At 46.2% G+C, this 19,900-nt stretch overlaps 1 protein-coding gene across 3 annotated transcripts in view; it reads right to left on the bottom strand.

Moving 5' to 3' along the window:
• Positions 1 to 10,175: 10,175 nt before the first annotated feature.
• Syt17 (synaptotagmin 17) overlaps positions 10,176 to 19,900 on the bottom strand; it is a 72,536-nt gene continuing 62,811 nt past the window's right edge. For all 3 annotated transcript variants that reach the window (XM_076550845.1, XM_006985686.4, XM_016004115.3), the window contains one exon: positions 10,176 to 11,517. In XM_076550845.1, coding sequence (XP_076406960.1) covers positions 11,321 to 11,517 — 197 coding nt within the window. In that variant the 3' untranslated portion in view covers positions 10,176 to 11,320. The remainder of the gene's footprint in view (positions 11,518 to 19,900) is intronic.

The following is a 19,900-nucleotide window of genomic DNA, read 5'->3' on the forward strand; positions in this document are numbered from 1 at the left end:
AGGGAGGACAGGTGTGCACCACCACAGCCAGGTGTTTATTCTTTTTAGCATGGATGCTTGCCAGTAGAAGATGCTCACTAAATAACAGCACAGGTTGCCATTACTGAGCTTGATCTCAGGAAAGACTTACCCTGGCACCAGCTGCACCCTCTCCATCTTGTGTGTCCCTTATCCTCCCCCAAAATGCTCGGGGGGGAGCGCTCTGACACTTCACGTAACTGGCATTCGTGAGTAATGGGAATATGTCAACTTGGTTTCCTAGTCACTCACTTTCCCTCTGGATCCCTCACTGCTGTGCTTGTGAGGAACAACTTAGCTCTCACCCACACAGCATGCTTTGCCCCACTGGCGTTGGCACCGAAGTCTGCCAAGGCATGACTCAGCATACAGGCTCAACTCAGGCCCAACTCCAGTTTACAGCAAGTCTGGAGCACACTGGTTGTCTCCAGACCATTGTGTTAGGGCAGCTGCCAAGGCACGTATGTTTATTCAGAAGTGGTGAACGTTTAGTACATGCTCATAAGAGTGCTGACCTTACTGTGAATGTAAATTTTAATGTGTGACTGTCAGTCTTCATCACTGACTTGATTGGATGTGAAACTACTCAGGAGACACATGTCTGAGTGTGTCTGTGTGTTTCCAGAGACATTTACCTGAAGAGGGATGACCCGGCCTGAATGTGGGCACACCATCCATGGACTAGAGTCCCAGACTGAAAAGAAGAGAAGAGGAGGAAGCCAGTCTGGCATCAGTATTCCTCTCGCTTTGCTTCTTGTCTGTGGACGCAATATGACCAGTTGCCCACCTGCCTTCCCTTCCAGCTGGAGCCATTCTCTCCACCACGTGTTCCCTGGCATCGTGGACTATACCCTCAAAGCTGTGAGCCCAAGCAAACCCTTCCTTCCTTGAGTGTCTGCATCAGGTTTCTCATAGCAATGAGCGAAGGTAACTATTATAACTTCCCACACTAGTCTCTCTGCTCCAAACACCCTAACCTGACACTAGTGAGGGGACTTAAAAATATAAAGTAGTCATTTTCTCTTCAGTGTTATTATCCTGTGAGTAGAAATAGAGAGGCCCCTGATGCTATGTGATTTGGGGATACCAGGAACCCAAACACATCTGCCCTACTCCATGTTTGATGTGATAACAAAATACTTGAGACTGGATAATTTACAATGAAAGAGATGATTTGTTTTCAGTTTCAAGGTTGTAAAATTCAGTATCAGGGAATCTGCATCTTCTTGCTACAGCATCATGGGTGGGAGGGAGGGAGAGAGGGAAAGGAGGAGAGAGAGAAAGGGGCAGAAGAGGAGACGAACTCCAGAGATAAACACCTTAATCCACTCTTTATGAGCCCCAAACACCTCACATTAAAAACATTCAATATGGATTTTGGTGGGGGACAAACATTTCAATCACAGAAATGTCCTTCTGAGTATGAATGTTCTAGATGGGAGATAGAGAAATAATCCAAAAGAGGCCTCTGGAAATTCTTGTGCAAGGAGGAGAGATGGTAGGTAGATAGATAGTTTATAGATGATAGAGAGATAGATGATAGATGATGACAGATGGATGACATATAGCTAGATGGCAGGTAGGCAGATAGGTAGGTAGGTAGGTAGATAGATAGATAGATAGATAGATAGATAGATAGATAGATAGATAGATAGATAGATAGATAGATAGAAAGAAAGATAGATAGAAAGAAAGGTAGGTAGGTAGGTAGGTAGGTGGGTAGGTAGACAGACAGACAGATAGATAGAAGATTTTAGACAGATCTTGCTGAATCCCCACCTATAGTCACCTGTCCTGTAATGTGGTGTCTGAGTGCTGTTGTTGATCAGTTCTGTCCCCTCTCTGAATGTGTCCTTTGCTCAGTTGAGGTGTGGCCTGTGGAAGTGCATCAGAATTGCAGTCTTGGGCCATGCCAGGAGCTACTGAACCAGAAACTGCTCTTGGTTTACTGTTCCCTAGTGGCTTGTGTGTTCATTAAAGTTTACAGAATATTGCTCTAGACAGGGGTATAGAACTTTTCTGTAAAGAAAGAGTACATTTTTTAGGCTTTGTAGGCTTTGCTAATCTATCACTATTCAGCTCTACCAGAGATCCAGGAATAGGCCTGGAAGTATTTCAATAAAACTTTATTTATAAAGACAGGCAACGGGTTGGGCCAACTCATGACCTAAGTCTCAAGTTTAGAGACAAAAAATGAATGATTTTTTTTCACAAGTGTGTTTGCTGTCAGCTGGAGAGTGTAAAGACCTCTTTGTAGTTTCTCTCTCTCTCTCTCTCTCTCTCTCTCTCTCTGTATATTTTCTAATTTCTTAAAATGACATTTACTGAATGATACTCTGTTTTCCCTCCTCTATACATGTGTTTATGGGAGGCTGGGCAAGTCAGTTAAGATCTGTCTAAACCATCTACCAATGATCATCTATCTATCTATCTATCTATCTATCTATCTATCTATCTATCTATCTATCATATGTCTCTCTCATAAGGTTTTAGCTTTTAAAATGTTCTTTATGAGGCTGGAGATATGGTTCAGAGGTTAAGAGCATTTGGTATGCAATCATAAGGAGGAGAATTTGGATCCAAGTAGCAAGCTGGATGTCTTCGAATATTCTGGTAACTGCAGCTTCAAGGAAGCCAGAGACAAAAAGATTGCTGGGGCTTCTGGTTTCCAATTTAACCAAGAAAACAGGAGCTTCAGGTTCAGAGAGAGACCTATCTCAAAGGAATAGGTGGAGAGTGATGGAGGGGGACACCTGGTGTCCTCTTCTGGTCTCTGCTTGTTCATACATATACCTGCATACAAACATATACACACACAAAAACGAACATTTTAAAATATTGCTTAGTTAGTAGCTAAATCCCTATATCCTCAACCATTATAAAAGAGGATTCAATGCTAATTTTCATTTTGTAAATTTATGAGAGAGATGTTTTCATGTTCTAGACTTGCTGCTGTGTGATTAGATACCAATTAGTACATCTCTCTAAGCCTCAGCTTTCTTGCCTACAAAATATGAGCAAACTGATACTTCTCCCATGCAAGTACTTAGAAAATGCTTGGCAAGCCGGGCGGTGGTGGCGCACGCCTTTAATCCCAGCACTCGGGAGGCAGAGGCAGGAGGATCTCTGTGAGTTCGAGGCCAGCCTGGGCTACCAAGTGAGTTCCAGGAAAGGCACAAAGCTACACAGAGAAACCCTGTCTCGAAAAACCAAAAAAAAAAAAAAAAAAAAAAGAAAATGCTTGGCACATGAGAAACACCCACAATCTGGAACCTCAAATAATCCTGGATAAGATGACCTAAAGTTGGGAACTAAAGGAGCTGGTGTGGTCTGGATATGGCTTGAATGTACCCCAAAAGTCCCTATGATGAATCAGAGTGGCAGTATTGGGAAATGGTTGAGCCTTTAAGAGGTTGGTCCTAATGGGAGGTCACCATGGACATTGTCCTTGGAAAAGGTTAGGGCCATTCATGTGGGAACTCACAAGGATTATGAGATGAGCCCACCAGCACCCTCCCTCTTTTTCTGCTTTCTGGTTACAACACTCTCACCAAGATGTGACTCCATCCACTGCCCTCAGCAGATTTCAAACAGTGGCCCACTTTGATCTTTCACATTTTCCCTGCCTCAGGTGCTTTGTTATAGTGATGAAAAGCTAACATGCTCTCTGAAGGTTAGCCACTTTGAACCTCTAAGGCATTGCATTCCAACATTTTCTTCTAGGTGTGAACTATTAGGTTTTTACCTACCAACCCCGCTGGAATAATTTCTACTTGGAGTTTTTGGACATAATGAAGGGTAGTTATCCCACTAGAAGTGGACAATGGGATACCCAGAAAGGAAAGTGATGCTTCTGCCTTGCAGTTCTTCGTGGTTTGATAAGAGAAAAATGCCAGTGCCTCAGATGGGAGGCTGGTCTTGGTGCCCTAGATGGGACTGTTCGTTCAGTGCAGGCAGGGCAAAGGTCTGTAGTTTGTGTCAAGTCTGGGGGTGTGGTTGAAGTCCCAAGATGTTCTGAAGTTGGCCTGAGCTCAGAGCTGCAGCGGAGGAGGAAGAAGGGAATGCCTTCTCTTCCCAGAGATGAGAATACTCAAGAGAACTGGAGAAATGGAAGTATCTTTAAAACTCTCCGCTACTGGTCCCCACCCACCTTTATTCTTTTAACTTGGGTCCCACACCACACCGAGTGGTGAAGTGGTCCAGGCATTTCTTTCCCACCTCCTACCTGAGGAGGAGGAGGATGCTAATTAAAACAATGGGTAGTCCAAAGCAGGGCACCTTGGGCTCTGGTTTCTATAGAAACTCAATCCTCCTTTCACCTTTCAACACATCTCTCTGTCTCCTGACAAACTCTATTCCTGGAGATGTGGATGGCTCTGATCTGGGCTGCCAATGTTCCTTCTTGTCCCCAGCAAAAGCTGTCTGATGCATGCCAGGTAATAATAGCCACTGGGTGCTGTGCCAAGACTCAAGTGAGGACTCTGCCAGCTTGATTCCAGCATGTCCTTACATATATCTCTTGGGGTTGTTACTGATTGTCAGACAAAACAGACCAGCGGGGGGCAGTTGGCCACGCCTACTCTGGATTACAGATGTCTGAGGGGGATGAGTTCCAGGACACCCAGAGATACTGAAAACAACAGATACTCAAGTGTCTTTCATAAGATGGTGCAGTGTTTACATAGAACTAACCTAACCCTAACCCTAACATGTCTTATACGGCATGCTCTCTGAAGACTGCATCATCTTAGACTGCTTACAATACCCAGTGCGCTGGCCAGCCGTGCTACTGATACAGCTGTTGCATGTCATCATATGGGGAGTGATGATGAGAAAAGAAATATGTGTGCATCTAATGCAGACTGTGGTGGTTTGAATAAGAATGGACCCCATAGGCTCATATATTTGAAAGCTTAGTCACCAGGGAATGGTACTATTTGAAAGGATTAGAAGGATTAATAGGTGTAGCCTTTTAGAGGAAGGTTGTCACTGGGGGTGGACTTTGAAGTTTCAGAAGTCCATGCCAAGCCCAGAGTCTCTCTCTCTCTCTGCCTATGGATCAGGATATAGTTCTCAGCTACTGTTCCATCATCTGCCTGCATGCTTGCCATGCTTTCTGCCATGATAATGGATTAAACTTCTGAGACTCTAAGTAAATTCTCCATTAAATGCTCTCTTTTATAATAGTTGCCTTGGTCACGGGGTCACTTCCCAGCAATAGAACAGTGACTAAGACACAGATGTAAATTGAGAAGAATGTTTATTATTTATTTACTTTGTGTATTAGAGTGCAGGTGCATGGATGCAACCACACTCATGTGGAGGCTGGCCAGCTTCTGGGGAGTCAGTTCTCTCCCTCCACCTTGTTTCCTGAGGCACTGTACTTCGTACACCAGGCTAGGTGGCCTGTGAGCTCCCAGCAGATTCTCTTAAGAGTACTGGGATGGTAGATAGGTACCAGCACATTTGGTTCTTTATGTGGGTTCCAGAGATCAAACTTGGGTCATCGCCAGGCTTATATGGTGAGTGCACCTGAGCTGGCCTTCCAGCATCACTACTTGCTTCATTGAACTTTGACAGAAGAGCATTGCCCCTGCTGCAGGAGTGGGGAGAAGTCTGGTACTTCACACTGTGAGCCCTCTTGTTATTACTGAGGAGGCCAGCAGAGGCTGGGGCTGCCTGATCTCCTATCTGCAGCCCAGCTGAGCTCCTCAGTGGTTACAGTGGGCCAGGGTGTGCATGTGCACAGTCCACCCCATCAAGCCCATGCATGTCTCTCTTTGCCCAGGAGTTTCCTCTGCTGCTGCAGGAGCTTGCTCCACCCACACAGCGCAGTCCTGAAGTATCAAACACTATACACTTTCAGGAACAACCCGAGGGAGAAGGCTCAGTACTTAAATCTTCTACAATAATAACTCCGAGCTCCTGCTGTCCCCAGTGTTGATACAGGCAGTCTTTATCTGTCCTTTATCCTTTTTCTTTAACTTAGGTTTCTCGGGGCTGTCTCTCCAGTAAATCACTTACTTCCAAGTTGCCTCCTTGAATTTGCTTTTGAGGGACCCTAACTAAGACTGCAGGAAAACGGAAGCTGGAGGCGTTGCCTGGATCATGTCTGACTGGGCCCAGGATTTGGGCTATGGTTTCTTTGGTTCTAGAGACCATGAGCTTGACCATTGTCTATCGTGTCTCTCAGGCCCGTTATCCACCTCTCTTTCATGTTTGCCTTTTTTTTTTTTTCTTCTGTTCTCTTCTGTCCAGGCCCAGAAAGGAAGGTGTTGTGTAGAAAAGGAAAACATCATCTCTACTTTTCTCTCTCAAGAACTCAGCCTTCAACCCTGTGACTTCTGCTATGGAATATCAGAAACAGTGACACCAGCAACACATCATCACAGATTTCTTCATCCCTGTAATGGCTCGTGTTTAGTTGTCAACTTGACAGAATCTAGAATCATTTGGAAGATGGACTTTTGGGCATACCTGTGTGAGATTGCCTTGATTACATTGATGTGGGAAACACTTCTTAAATGTGGCCTGGGCCATCCTGGGCAGGACATCTTGGACTGTACAGAGAGTGAGCTGAGCATGCATTGCTCTCTGCTTAACTGTGGATGCGCCATGATCAACCCTCTCAAACTCCTCTTGCCTTGGCATCTCGATCACAGCTGTCCTTTTACTGCAAGATTAAAAAACCCTTTCTCCCTTATGCTGTTTTTATCAGAGCAACAGAAGAGAAACTCAGACAAATACCTTTTGTATCCAGGAGAGGCAAGACCTTTTTTAGTCTGTGTAGTGTTTACCTGGGCCCAGTCCTGAGCAGGGCATGACGGATAAAAAGCTAAGCCATGACTCTGGTCTGGGACAAATGAGAAGTTTTGTGGAGAATGACCAATGTAGAATAACTGACTATAGTGTTCTGCTTCAGTCAGGTGGACACATGCGCACACTCCATATTCCTGTGTGACATGAGGAGAGACACTTTATGTCCAGAGTGCTGTCTCCACATCTAACAGGGGGGAGGGATCATAACAGATGATCCTATTTCAAAGGTTGCTGTGAGGACTAACTAGCACCTGGATTATCACAGTGCACAGCAGGCAGTAAGTGGTAATTTTTTTATCACTATCATTAAATATAAACAGAAGTTTCTTGATGTGGGAGGACAGGAAGGAGATGTTATTTCACCCTTGGAAGACCAGGAAGTAGAAACTTAAGATAGGCCTGTAGAATACAAACTGTTGCCTGGCATGCATGTTGTACCTGTGTCACGAAACCCCCAGAGACCACCAAGGAGCCGGTTTCTGATGCAAGGACAAAAAGGTCTTTTTATTGTCAGGTTTGAACCTGGGCCACCACCTTGCAGATGAAGGGAAATTCAGTGACCCTGGGCTCAGGGGTTGGAGGGTTTTTAAAGGAAAAAAACACAGCTGGGAATTACATGCCTTGGTGGTTTTTGGGATTGGGTAAAAGGGCATAGGGCAAGGTGAATTTTTCAAACTATTGGTCTAGACTTTCAGCAAAACTACATTTGAAACTACGGGGTTAGACTTTTGGCTCAGAACCACAACCTGCTGACAGGATTATCTGTATATCTGCAAGGGCCATAAATGCCAACAGGATGTCTGCAGGAGCATCTGGATCTTGTTAAACTTTACTGCCCTGTTTCTTAATTGGCTGCTTCCAGGGTATCTGTTCGAGTTGTCATGGCACATTCCTGATGTCCTTCCTGGGACTGAGTACAGTCCCCAGTCACCAGGTGGTCTATGATGGTGGCCCTTCCCCAAGATGTCAAGTCAAGTCTAGGCCTTCACAGTGCACAATGCCATGGGTTCAATATGGAGGATGAGTTAGGACTACTGGTCACCAAGATGCTCATTAAGTGGGGAGAGACAATCCAAGAGAGGAAGTGAAAAACAAAGCCCCGATGGGCCTCAGCTGAGCCCCTAGCTCCAGCTGTGTCTGCAGCTGGAACTTCTGTTGGTGACAACCAAAGGCATCTAACATAAACACCATTTCCTTTTCATGTGGGTTCACCTCTTGGTCCTCAAATTGGTACATTAGTTTTACCTGTTCTTCTTGCCTGGACCACTCCCCGCCTGTACCAATGAGGTCCAGCATGACCATGTGCAGTCTGATTGCCCCACTGTGTGGACTGTATACCACACACTTTACAAGCTCTTCATACAGTCTAACTGCTTCTTCTTTCTTGATATTCCCCATGTCCCCTCCCCTTCATGACAGCATATGTTTATGACTATTCCAACCAAGGCATGATGGTTAGTCTGAGTTGTCAACTTCTTGAGATCTATTATTACCTGGGACAGGAGCCCTGGGATAGGGTGTGCCTATGAGTGATCACCTTGATTGGATTAACTCAGGTGAGAAGTCCTGCCCACAGAAAGTGGTTTCATTCCCTGGGCTTGGGTCCCAGGCTACACCACACAGAGAAAGCTGGCAGAGCACTAGCATGCATTCATGCTCTCTGCTTCCTGACTGCTGGTGCAATGTGATGCCTTAGACTTCTGTTGTCTTGATTTCTCTACCAAGATGGGCTGGAATCTTGAGCTATGAGCCAAAATCATCATTTTGGTTACAATGATGAGGAAAGCATATGATACAGAAGTTCCTAAGGAAAAGTAGAGAGAGAAACAGAGACAGACAGAGAGACAGAAAGACAGTGACAGAGAGAAGTAGAGATAGAAACCATAATTGTTTTTTTTTTTTTTTTGACAAGGGTTTTCCTGTGTAGTCTTGTAGATCAGGCTGGCCTTGAACTCAGAAATCCATCTGCCACTGCTTCCTGAGTGCTGGGATTAAAGGTGTGCACCACCGCCACCGCCCAGCAAACACGTCCTTCTTGTGCCCTGTTCTCAGAAGTCATAGAGAATCCTTTCTGCCTTTTGTCCTGTGTAATGTTACTTTTCCTATGGTTGTGTTAAAATGCTCTGATGAAAGTGTCTTAAGGGAGGAATGGCTTACTTTATCTTGAGGTTTCGGAGGATCCTGTCTGTGATGGCTTGGCCCGGCCCCTGGGTAGAACACTACAGTGGCAGGAGTGTGTGGCATCACTAGCTTGGGACCAAGCATTCAACATATCAGCCTGGGAAACATTTTGTATTCAGAACCATCACCTCCACTGCCATGCTGTGAGGAAGCCCAAGCTAGCCCCCTGTGGAGGCAGCCTGTGCTAAGGCCTCCATGGATAGGGAACAAGTCCTCAGCTGTCAACCAGCACTAAGCATCAAACATGGGAGGGAAAGCCTTCAGAGGGTTCCATGCCCTAGCCCTTAAGTGTTCCAGCTTAGGTCTCAGGTGCAGGGAGCAGAGCTGAGTCATCCCTGCCGGGTCTGAGCTGGATCTTACTGAATAAAAATCTGTTATCAAGATAAACATCACTGCTCTGTGTAGTTGGGAGTGAGTGAGTATGTGTGTGTGTGTTGTATGTAGGTTTGGTTGTGGAGATCAGAGATCACTGGTGAGTCTCTTACTCATCACTCCCATATTCTGTTTTAAAATAGAGTCTTTCACTGGATTCAGGACTCACTGGTTGACTAGACTGGCTCGCCAGTGAGCCCCAGGGATTCACTTGGTTGCACACACACACACACACACACACACACACACACACACACACACACAGAGTGGTGCAGCTTTTCCTCCTAGATTGAAACATTCCATCCTTCTGGGAAGTTTGTCCCTGGAGCTGACCAGATTGCCTAGGCCCCTCCCTCCTAAGAGTAAACAAAAAAGAGACCTGAGAATCTCTCAGACAAGCTAAATTATAAAGAAAGCTCCAAGACCAGACCAGCTGCTTGAAAGAAGCAGAAGCCAATGGAGTTGCCTTCAGGCTGTGCAGTGTGCTCCAGGTTCCCAGCTTTTATGAGCTGTCACCCATGCTGGGATGGGCTTTGGTAATGCAGGTGTCTTTGAGTCATTTCTGCTCCTGTAAGTGCTCCTTACACACACACACACACTGTACTCCATACTAGGATTACAGTTATTCTTTGTTGGGCCTGTCTTTTTACGTGGGAACTGGGGTTCCAACAGCAAGCACTTCCCTGAGCTATCTCTTGGCTCTGACTGGATTGCCTTATCATGCATACTAGCAGCCAAACTCTCTCCCATCTTCTATGTCATGAACAAACGAGATAACTCCAATGCATGGCACAAATAAATAATCTTTAATTTTCAACAAATAATTTCCCATGACAGAGAACGATATGCTGTGGAGAAAGATACAGAAGCATCCCATGAGGGAAGAATCTATTCTAACTACACTAAAGCCTTAGCACATGAGACACGACTGTGGTGCACACACAAACACGGAGCTCATTGGAATATGATCGAGGGGAAAGGTCATGGTGGAGGGCTGTGGCACCATTTACATTCATGTGCCAGACCCCTGGTTATGGGTCATAACCACCACAACTCAGTCAGAAAAATGTTACCTTTGCTCTATCATAACCCTACTTATGGGACACACTCAAACTATTGCTACTTGATGTGGGGTCTCTGATGGATGGGAGGACATGGGGTGAACTTGCACCGGATGAAAGGCAGAGAGATAAGGGAACTTTGAGGTTGGAGCCTCTGGCCATCACCTTGCTGTCTAACAGGATGAGGAGGCACACATGTGCTCACCTGTGAGGGCACACACACACAAAAACATACCCACACATACCCACAGGGAGTCCCAGAAATAAGCTAACACAAGGACAAAGCAGGCGAGCCTGGGTTCCCGACTCTGAATTACTGTCTTTTGTCACCCCCAGTCTCTCCGAAGAGTCTAATCTATTTATCACATTTACTAAGGAGAAAACAAAGATACTTACACCTTTGGAGAAAGGTATCAGGTGTGGAGACCCCAGGAAACAGTGGCCTGCTCAGGAGTTCCCTGGCAAGGGTGTTTTTGAAGTGGGGATCAGGTCCCCGACATACCAGCCAAACTCCTGGTAAACTGAGTCAGACTCTTTTCGGAAGGCCTCTTTTCTCTGGCCCGAGGTTGAAAGCACATTTTGGGACAGGGGTATGGGTAAGAGCAGGCACTGCCAGTAAGTCTCACAGCAGAGCCTACTCAACTTGTGATTTACGCACGAATGGAGTTTCCGGGAACTTTACGAGCTTCCCTCAATGAGGGTGGCTATTCCATGACCAACTGTCAGCTTGCTCTCAGTGCTGACAGGGCATTGCGTATGCACGTGCACATGTGTGAAAGTAGATGTAGGTGTGGGTTGAGTATTGATGTGACACATATTTTGTTTTCTCTCTTTTTTCAAACCAGTGATGGCTGTCTTCCCCGTGGCAATCAGGTCACCTCCAGGGAGGCAGGAGACACGCGGTCACACTCGGCCCGGGACCTCAGACTGTGCCACTGCCCCACAGCAGTGCGGTGGGTGTTTAGCATCCGCCTCCAGTGGTTGGATTCGGAGGGGCCGGAGGAATACTGGCCGATGACGATCCTCCCAATGAAGTCATTGCTGCTCTTCATGTTGTGACCAAACACTAGAGAGCCAGAGGGGTGAGGGCAGGCAGGGAGGAAGTCAGGCGTGAGGTAATGGGATGGGGAGGTAGGCACAAGACACAGGTCGTTAGCTCACACATTGCTCAGCAGCAAACATGCGATTGTTGCTTTGGGGACATGGCTTCTTCTCATGGGGACAGTCTCCTGAGCACAGCGGAGGCTCCTGCTGTCCCTTACCAAGTCAGCCATGTTCCCACTTAACAACTTTTGCCCTGGCTATCCCTTCTTTGAGATAGCTGTGCCACCCACAATATGCGACTATAAGCTCACAATCCACTGACTCACTACCTACAGAGCTCTATGCATGGGCATAGAGTTCTGGTGGGACAGCAAGCCATCACCATAGTCCAGCTAAGTGGACAAGCCAGGATTTCTTGTGTGTGTTATAAGTGCACATATTCGTGCCTATGTGTGCACTTGCAGAGACCAGAAGAGGATGTTGTGGCCTGCTCTATTTTACTCTGCCTTTTTCCCTTATGAAGGGTCTCTCAGTGACCTGGAACTAGACCATCAAGCTCCAATAATCCTCTTGTCTCTAGCCCCCCAAAGCACTTGGATTACAGGCATGCACCCTCAGTCACACTCAGCTTTTTAATGAGTGCTGGGGAATTGAATTCAAATCCTCATGCTTGTAGAGCAAGCATTCTTACCCACTGATCCATCTCTCCAGGATCAAACAAAAATATATCAACAGCGGTATTGTTGATATCATGGTATGAATAATTTTTTTACTGTAGAGGCTTGTCTGGTGATGTGAAGGGTGCTTAGCATCATCTCTGGACTCTACCCACTAGATTCCAGAAGCAGCATCCTTCCTTCAAGCTCTGACAACCACAAATGTCTCTTGACATGGTCAACATTCTAATAGGGGGTCAATCCAACACAGACGAGAGCAACTAGGGTTGAATTAAGGATAGACATTCTGAGGTGAATCTTGGGCTCTGAAGCAGCAAGGGTGATTATTAATCTCAGCTGTCAACTTCAAAGGATCTAGAATCGCCCAGGAGACTGGCTCCTAGGCCGCCTGTTTAGACTGACTGAGGTGGGAAGATCTGCCTACTGTGGGTGGCACCATCCCCTGGGCTTGGGTCTTGAACTGTGTGGAAAAGGAGAAAATTTGCTGAACATATTGATTACTGTGTCTTGACTGGTACTCAATATAGTCAGCTCCTTCAAAGTCCTTCTGCTTTAAATTCTGCCGTGATGGACTGTACCAGAACCATGAGCTGAAATAAACTTTTGGAGGTTGCTTTTCTCAGGGCATCTTATCACAGCAAACAGGAAAAGTACCTGTGACATAAGGAAAAGTCTCTGGTGCCTCCCTTTCCTCACTGGGTGGATGGGATTCTCACTATACTTTATCTTGAAAGTTAATGCATGATGGAGATGAAATAATTTGTGTAGGGCTCTCAGCACACAGTGCCTAACACATGGCAAATGATGCATCACCATTTTGATCTTAAATTTCTGTCCACTGACTTCACAAAAATGAGATTGCACACTTCCTCTGTTTCTCACAGTGGAGGCAAGTTCACTGAGAAAAATGGCCAGGGTAGTTTCTCCCGCCCCTTGTCACATCTTCTGTCTCTCCTAAGGATTCTCCGTTAATTCCAATGCAAGCTCAATTAGTGTCTTTCAAATCTAATGGGATGGTTGGGTTGATTTATCTTTTTACCAAGTTCAGCTTCATTCTTTGTGTGTGGGTAGTTCAAGCGTGCCATCGCACTAATGGGGAAGCAGGCTGTGCCTGTGTTATAAATGAAAGGCTACAGAATGGGAAACATCACAGATTCACCCAGCATGAACCAAGCAAAGGCAGGCTAGATCCCAGGAGGGGTGCTGATTATCAGACAAAACAGCTCAAATCCACAGCCCCAAACAGAGCTTGAATGCTAGTAGTGAGCCTCCATTCTCCCGTGCGGGGTTCACATAGAGAATTCCAAATGATGGACATGGGAGTTGGGGGAAGAAAAGTGGAAACACAAAACCTAGAACACCATCCAGCATCTGAAAACCAAAACACCTGGTGAAACAGGGCAGGAGAAACACGCTGCTTGCTCAAGGGGTCTGCTGCTTGTCAGCTCCACAGGGGAAATTGGAGCATGTATATTTTTTGTACAGTTGGTAATGAGCTTGGTGTGCATAGATGGACCTCATTACATGAAAACCCCTTATGACCGAAGGGCAATAAGTGATGGAATCCTAGCTTAGAAAGGAAATTGCTAAGGTGATGCACTGCAAAACACTTTTGAGTAGGTAACAATCAAGACCTTTTTGAACCATGTTTAGTAAGGAACATACAGTTTTATCTTACCAGATAAGAACAGGTTGCCAGGGTTCCTCTCCCTGTGAACCTCAGTCTAAAATAAGATTTTATGAGGAGACCATTCTAGATTCATGTTCTGACCCTCTCTGCCTCTGCAAAGCTCAAGAATAATAGAATGGTCCTGTGGCTCATGCCTACAATCCCAGCATGTGAGAGGCCGGAGCAGGAGAAATCCTGTGTCAAGCCAGACTAGACTATAGACTGAGCCCCCATCTCCAGAACTCCAATGAGAGAATGGCCATACATAGCAGCAGCCCTCAAATGAGCATTGGTTTTATATCCATGAGAAAGAGGTTTTAAGGAGGGAAATCTTGGGTTGAGGAGAAGACTCATTCAGTAAAGTGTTTACCCATGTAAGCATGAGGACCAGAGTTTAGAATTACAGCATCCACATAAACAGATACTGTGCACTCACTGGTCCTGGCCTATCCTAATTGGTGACCTCTAGGTTCAGAGAGAGATCCTATCTCAAAAAATAAAATAGAGAGAGAGAGATTAAGGAAGACACCCAACCTTGACCTCTGGCTTTCACGTGAATATGTACACACACATACAAATGAATACACACACACACACACACACACACAAATGAATACACACACACACACACACACAGAGACACAGAGAGACAGAGAGACACATGAATAGAGACAGAGACACAGAGAGAAGAAAGAGAGAAATAGAAAGAGAGAGAAGAAAGGAAAAAATTTAAACACTCTAATATAATGAAGACTGAGTTGGTTCAACTTTTGGAGTTGTCTCAAAATAAAAAGCAAATCGTGACCCAGCACATCTGCTCTAAGAATGAGCCGCACAGCACCACCTACAGAAACAGACACAGATAAATACACACAAGGATGTTTTATACAGCAGGAATTGACAACATAAAGCTTTCAAGACAAACACAGCTCTTCACCTGTGTTTTGTAAATAAAGTTTTATTGAAACATGGCCAACCCCATTTTCTTACATAATGATGCACTGTGCTACAGAATTATATCTTAATTTGTTTGAGTTGCTGTGGCGAAATGCCATCACCCAGGTGGCTTGTAAACAACAGAAATTTATTTCTCATGGTTCTAAAGACTGGGCAGCACAAGATCGAGGCACAACAAGCTTCATCTCTGGGGAGGATCCTCTTTAGAGATGGCATTTCTTGCTGTGTTCTCACACAGTGGGAGGGACAGGTCAGCTCACTGAAGCCTCCTTCATCAAGCCACAAATCCCCAATAGGAGTGCTCTTTCCTCATGACCACCTCCCCACAGTTCCACATCCTGATACAATTACCCCAAATGTCAGGGCCTCAACATCTGGATTTGGTGGCAGGTGTGAGGGCAAATACTGGAGCCCAATCACCTAATCATTCCCTGGGGGTCCCATCGCTCTCTCTTAGTAGCTCATTTGCACCCATGTCATCAACTTAGAACATGCTTTGTGGATGCCAACACTAAGAGCACTAATTAACCTCTGATATAATAGAATGCCTTGGGTCTGCATGATTGCTGGAAAAGAGACAGCGACACATATTCAAAAGGAGATGGGGGGATCTCCGAGATACACAGTTCACTGAACTGTCAAGAGAGCCTTTCTCTGGAAAGTCCTACTTTTTGTGTTACATAAGTCTGTAGAGTTTGAACTTCATGTAACAAGTACATATTATGTTGGAAGAAAGCAAAAAACAGCCGTTATTAGAGATCCGCATCTAAATCGCCAGAAGGGAAGGAAAGGAAATGGGAGCCGTAGAGCCTACGCGTTCCAGCCTGATTTGCAAAGTTACTTGGCTGATGAATCGGTTGGCCCTGGGGAGGTGGGAGCTCTCCCGGTGATTCAGTCCTGGCGGATGGGAAGGCCGCCTCTATGGCCATCTGAATTAACTGGCAGACACTGGCACTTGCAAAGTGCTTAGCAAAGTTTCACGCTCCTGACAGTCTGTGAGAAAATGTACAATCTCAGAGGCAAATATAAAGCTAATGGCATCGAGTGCAAAAGCTGTGCAGGGAAAAGTCAAGAGTTGACATCACGGCAATACTAAGCTCTGTGTCGCTGGAGAGAACAGAGAACTAAGATTAGATGCCAGGTGTGGTGGCACACGCCTTTAACCCCAACACACAGGAGGCAGAGGCTGGTAGGTCTCTGTGAGTTCAAGGCCAGCCCGGTTACATAGTAAGTTCCAGGACAGCCAAGGCTACATAGTGAGACCCTGCCTCAAAAACAAAAACAAAAACAGATTAGACATGAAATTCGGAAAAGGAATGTAGCACGCTGGGGCATCCCTGCAATGCCAGCCTGTTTGAGTCTGAGGCAAGAGGATCGAAAGTTCAAGGTCAGTATAGACAGTGTCTCAAATAAGCGAACATAAAAGAATCCAGTATGGTGTCTGAGACAGTGGGCCGGATATCCCTGCTCCTCCATCCATGGCTTAGGAAGCCAAGCCCTACAGCTAGTGAATGGCACTCATAGAATTGACGCAAAGGAAAGCAACCCTAACTAGATCCTCACGGTCCGTCTCCTTGCAAATACTCCTTACTGGTTGTCATGGAGCATGCATGTGAAAGCAGACATTAATGTTTTACTGTAGCACACACACACACACACACACACACACACACACACACACACACACAGACACACACACAGACACACGCTCCTATTATGCCCTTGTCATTCAGAATCAATTTCCCAGCAGCCTGTGACACCCAGAACATAGACAGGACAAATGTCACAAGCTCCAAGTGGATCATGAGGAGGAATCCTCAGGCTCTCTCCAAGAACCTGTTTACGCTTCATGGGTTTTGACACAGAATGCATGTGGTATTGCGGGTTGGATGTGGGTCATCCGAACAAAGTTCATGTATGGACCTCAGTGTGGTGGTGCTAAGGCGGTGGGGCCTTTCAAAGGCAGAGCCAAGGGCAGCTGGGCCATTATAGAAGAGTAAGCCTGAGCCCCAAATTTCTCCGTCTTCGTATCTTGCCACGTGATCTCCCTTGATGCCATCTGCTTTGAGATCTTCAATAAGGGACAAAAAATTGGGGCTACCCAAGCTTGGACTTTCAGCCCCTCAAAATTGTGTGCTAAATAAACATCTTTTCTTTAGAATGTACCCAACCTTACGTATTTTGCTATAGTAATAGAAAATGAGCTAATGGGATTGATCATCTGTTTTCCTCATCTGAAACAACACAAGTTAGTGCAGTAGATTGTGACTATCAGACAGACAGAAGGACTCAGAGGGGTGGAATAAAATGGGGGATTCTGGGAAAGAGAATGCCAACTTTTTCTCCTGTGAAGAGAGGTGAAGGAGATTGCTCTGAAATCATTCCTTTCTATAACCGTGACTTTCAGTCTACAAGAAAACACACACACACACACACACACACACACACACACACACACACACACACAGAGATGGAGACAGACGAGGCAGACAGGCAAACACAGAGAGACACAGAGAGAGACAGACAGACACACACACAGAGACAGAGGCAAAGAGAGAAAGAGAGACAGAGAGAGGTTGATACACACACACACAGACAGAGACAGAGGCAGACAGACACACACAGACAGATACACACAGAGAGAGACAGAGACAAAGAGACAGGAACAGATGGGGAGAGACATGGGGCAGAGACAGAGAGACACATACACACTGAGAATGATGTAGAGAGATAGAAACTGTGGCAGACAGAGAGGGAGGGATGAGACAGAAAGACAGAGAAGAAGGAGAGACAGGGAGAGGAAAAAGAAGCTTAGAGAAAAGAGATAGACACACATGGACAGAGAGAGGGAGGGAGAGAGAGAGAGCATCCATTCACCCATTTTACATCGGAAAACCAAAGTCCAGAGAAGTAACTAGAAAGTCCTTTGAGCTTTGGTCAAAGTCTAGCTCTCTTGAACCAGTTGTGGCAAGCTGAAGCATCCCATGTTGACACTTGCTGTGAAAATGAATTTGTTCTTCCCTGCTGGAGCTAAACTCTTTTCATTGCTAATTCCCTTTGCCAAGGCAGATGGTTCTAGAAGGGAAGCTGGATGCCTTCAAATGTGGGTGTGATAAACACTACAAATAAAAAAAAAAAAAAAAGGGAGGGTGGTCCTCTGTCTCGTCAAGGAGAACAGGCTCAGTTCCTGTGCATGCTGGGTCACAGGTAACTATGGATTTTCTTCCATGTCACCATGGAAGGGTGCCAACACTGCACCCTCAGTGCACCCTTGGGCCTGCAGCACAGGGGCACCCTCAGATCATGTGTGGAACCCTAACACCCCCATACTACCCTCAGCGTCCCACCTCTTGTGTGCTGGAGTAAGTTGTCTACCCATTTCTAGGGGGAAAAAAGTGCTAAGTTAGCAAGACCCATACTGGACATTTCACAACCCTTCTGGCTCACCGCAAAGAGTGGGGGTGCCTGCATGTCAGGATGTTCATGAGTCAACCTCAGAGACCCACAGGGTCGAGCATCTGATTCCCCTACCCTTGCACGGGTCACTTCTGCATACCCCAACAAGGGGTCCCCATTCTCTTTACTTTCTGCAGAATCCCCTCAGCAGCAAGGACTCCCCACTCAGTTCTTTCTGAAGTCAGCAAGCTGCTCCAGGGTTGTCCGCAGCAAGTTACCTCAGGAGGCTGGCGATGAGGCTCAGTAATTAAAGAAACTTGTTAAAGCAGGAAGGCTTGGACTCAATCCCAGAACCCCTGTAAAGAGCTGACTATGGCCGGTGGTGGTGGTGGTGGTGCATGCTTTTAATCCCAGCACTTGGGAGGCAGAGGCAAGTGAATCTCTGTGAGTTTGAGGCCAGCCTGGTCTACAGAGTGAGTTCCAGGCCAGCCAGGACTGTTAGAGAAACCTTGTCTCAGAAAAACAAACAATAAAAAAGAGCTGACAGTGGTGGCATGTGCTTGTAATCCCAGAGCCGGGGAGGTGGAGACGGGTGGATCTCTGGGGCTCACTGGGCAGCCAGCCCAGCCTAACTTGCAAGCCCCAGATCTTGGTGAAAGAAGGGTTAGTCTCTGGCCTCCAAATACACAAGCACACATATGTACGAGCACACACATGAACACTCTTCCTTATACAAGGTCTACCTAGCCCTTTTCTGGGTCTCAGTTTCCACATTACAGATGGGTGGGCAGATGCAGGTTTCCCTGCCCCTTCAGATGCTGTCTGTTTCCAAGACCTTTCACCAGGCCGAGGCTGCAGCCCAGCGGTAGAGCACTTGCCTGAGAGATTTCACCCTGACTTTACAAGCTTTCCTGGCTCTGTTCATGATTCGTAGCAGCTGCTCAGACAGATCTGTTTGCCTCCACCTTTTTTGTTCCCACAGCTATAAGGACAGTCTGGGTAACCACACTTTAATCACTGGAAACCAGTATCACTAATCCTGACTTCTGCCATGCAGGCACGGGGAAAGCGCTTAATCCAGACCACAGCCCTGCTGGGAAAGCACCGTTCATACCCTCTTCCCCCCCACAGAAGACGAGAAATCCAGGGCCAGAGGCATTAGAGTTTGAGTGTCCAAGGTCATCCATACCCCAGGAACAGACATGGAAAGATAGGCACCACTTTCCTTTTCTTATCACAAAATTAAAGGTCTTAGCTGGTCCCTCCTTCCCCTGACTCCCCCATGGAGAGAGGACAAGATGGAAAGTATGATACAATGCAGGATAGGGCTGGGGAGATGACTCAGTCAGCACAAGGCTTGCCACACAGCCCAGAGACCTGAGTTCAATCCCCAGAGCCAGGCAGAGGAGTGCACACCTGCAATTCCAGTGCTGAGGAGTTGGAGACAAGCGAATTTCAGGGGCTCGCTGCTAACCATTCTATCCTATCTACAAGTTCCAGGTTACGTGAGAGATGCTGTCTCAAAAAATAAGGTGAGGATACCTGTGTGTGCCTCTGGCCAACACACACACACACACACACACACACACACACACACACACACACACACCCATACACACATAAGATATATGGAATCTCCTTGATTTATGCTGCTTGTGTCCCATAACTTAAATAATAACTTAAAACAACTTGGAGGGTATTTTAGT

This window comes from Peromyscus maniculatus, chromosome 1, assembly GCF_049852395.1.
Source record: "Peromyscus maniculatus bairdii isolate BWxNUB_F1_BW_parent chromosome 1, HU_Pman_BW_mat_3.1, whole genome shotgun sequence".
Classification (NCBI taxonomy): Eukaryota; Metazoa; Chordata; class Mammalia; order Rodentia; family Cricetidae; genus Peromyscus; species Peromyscus maniculatus.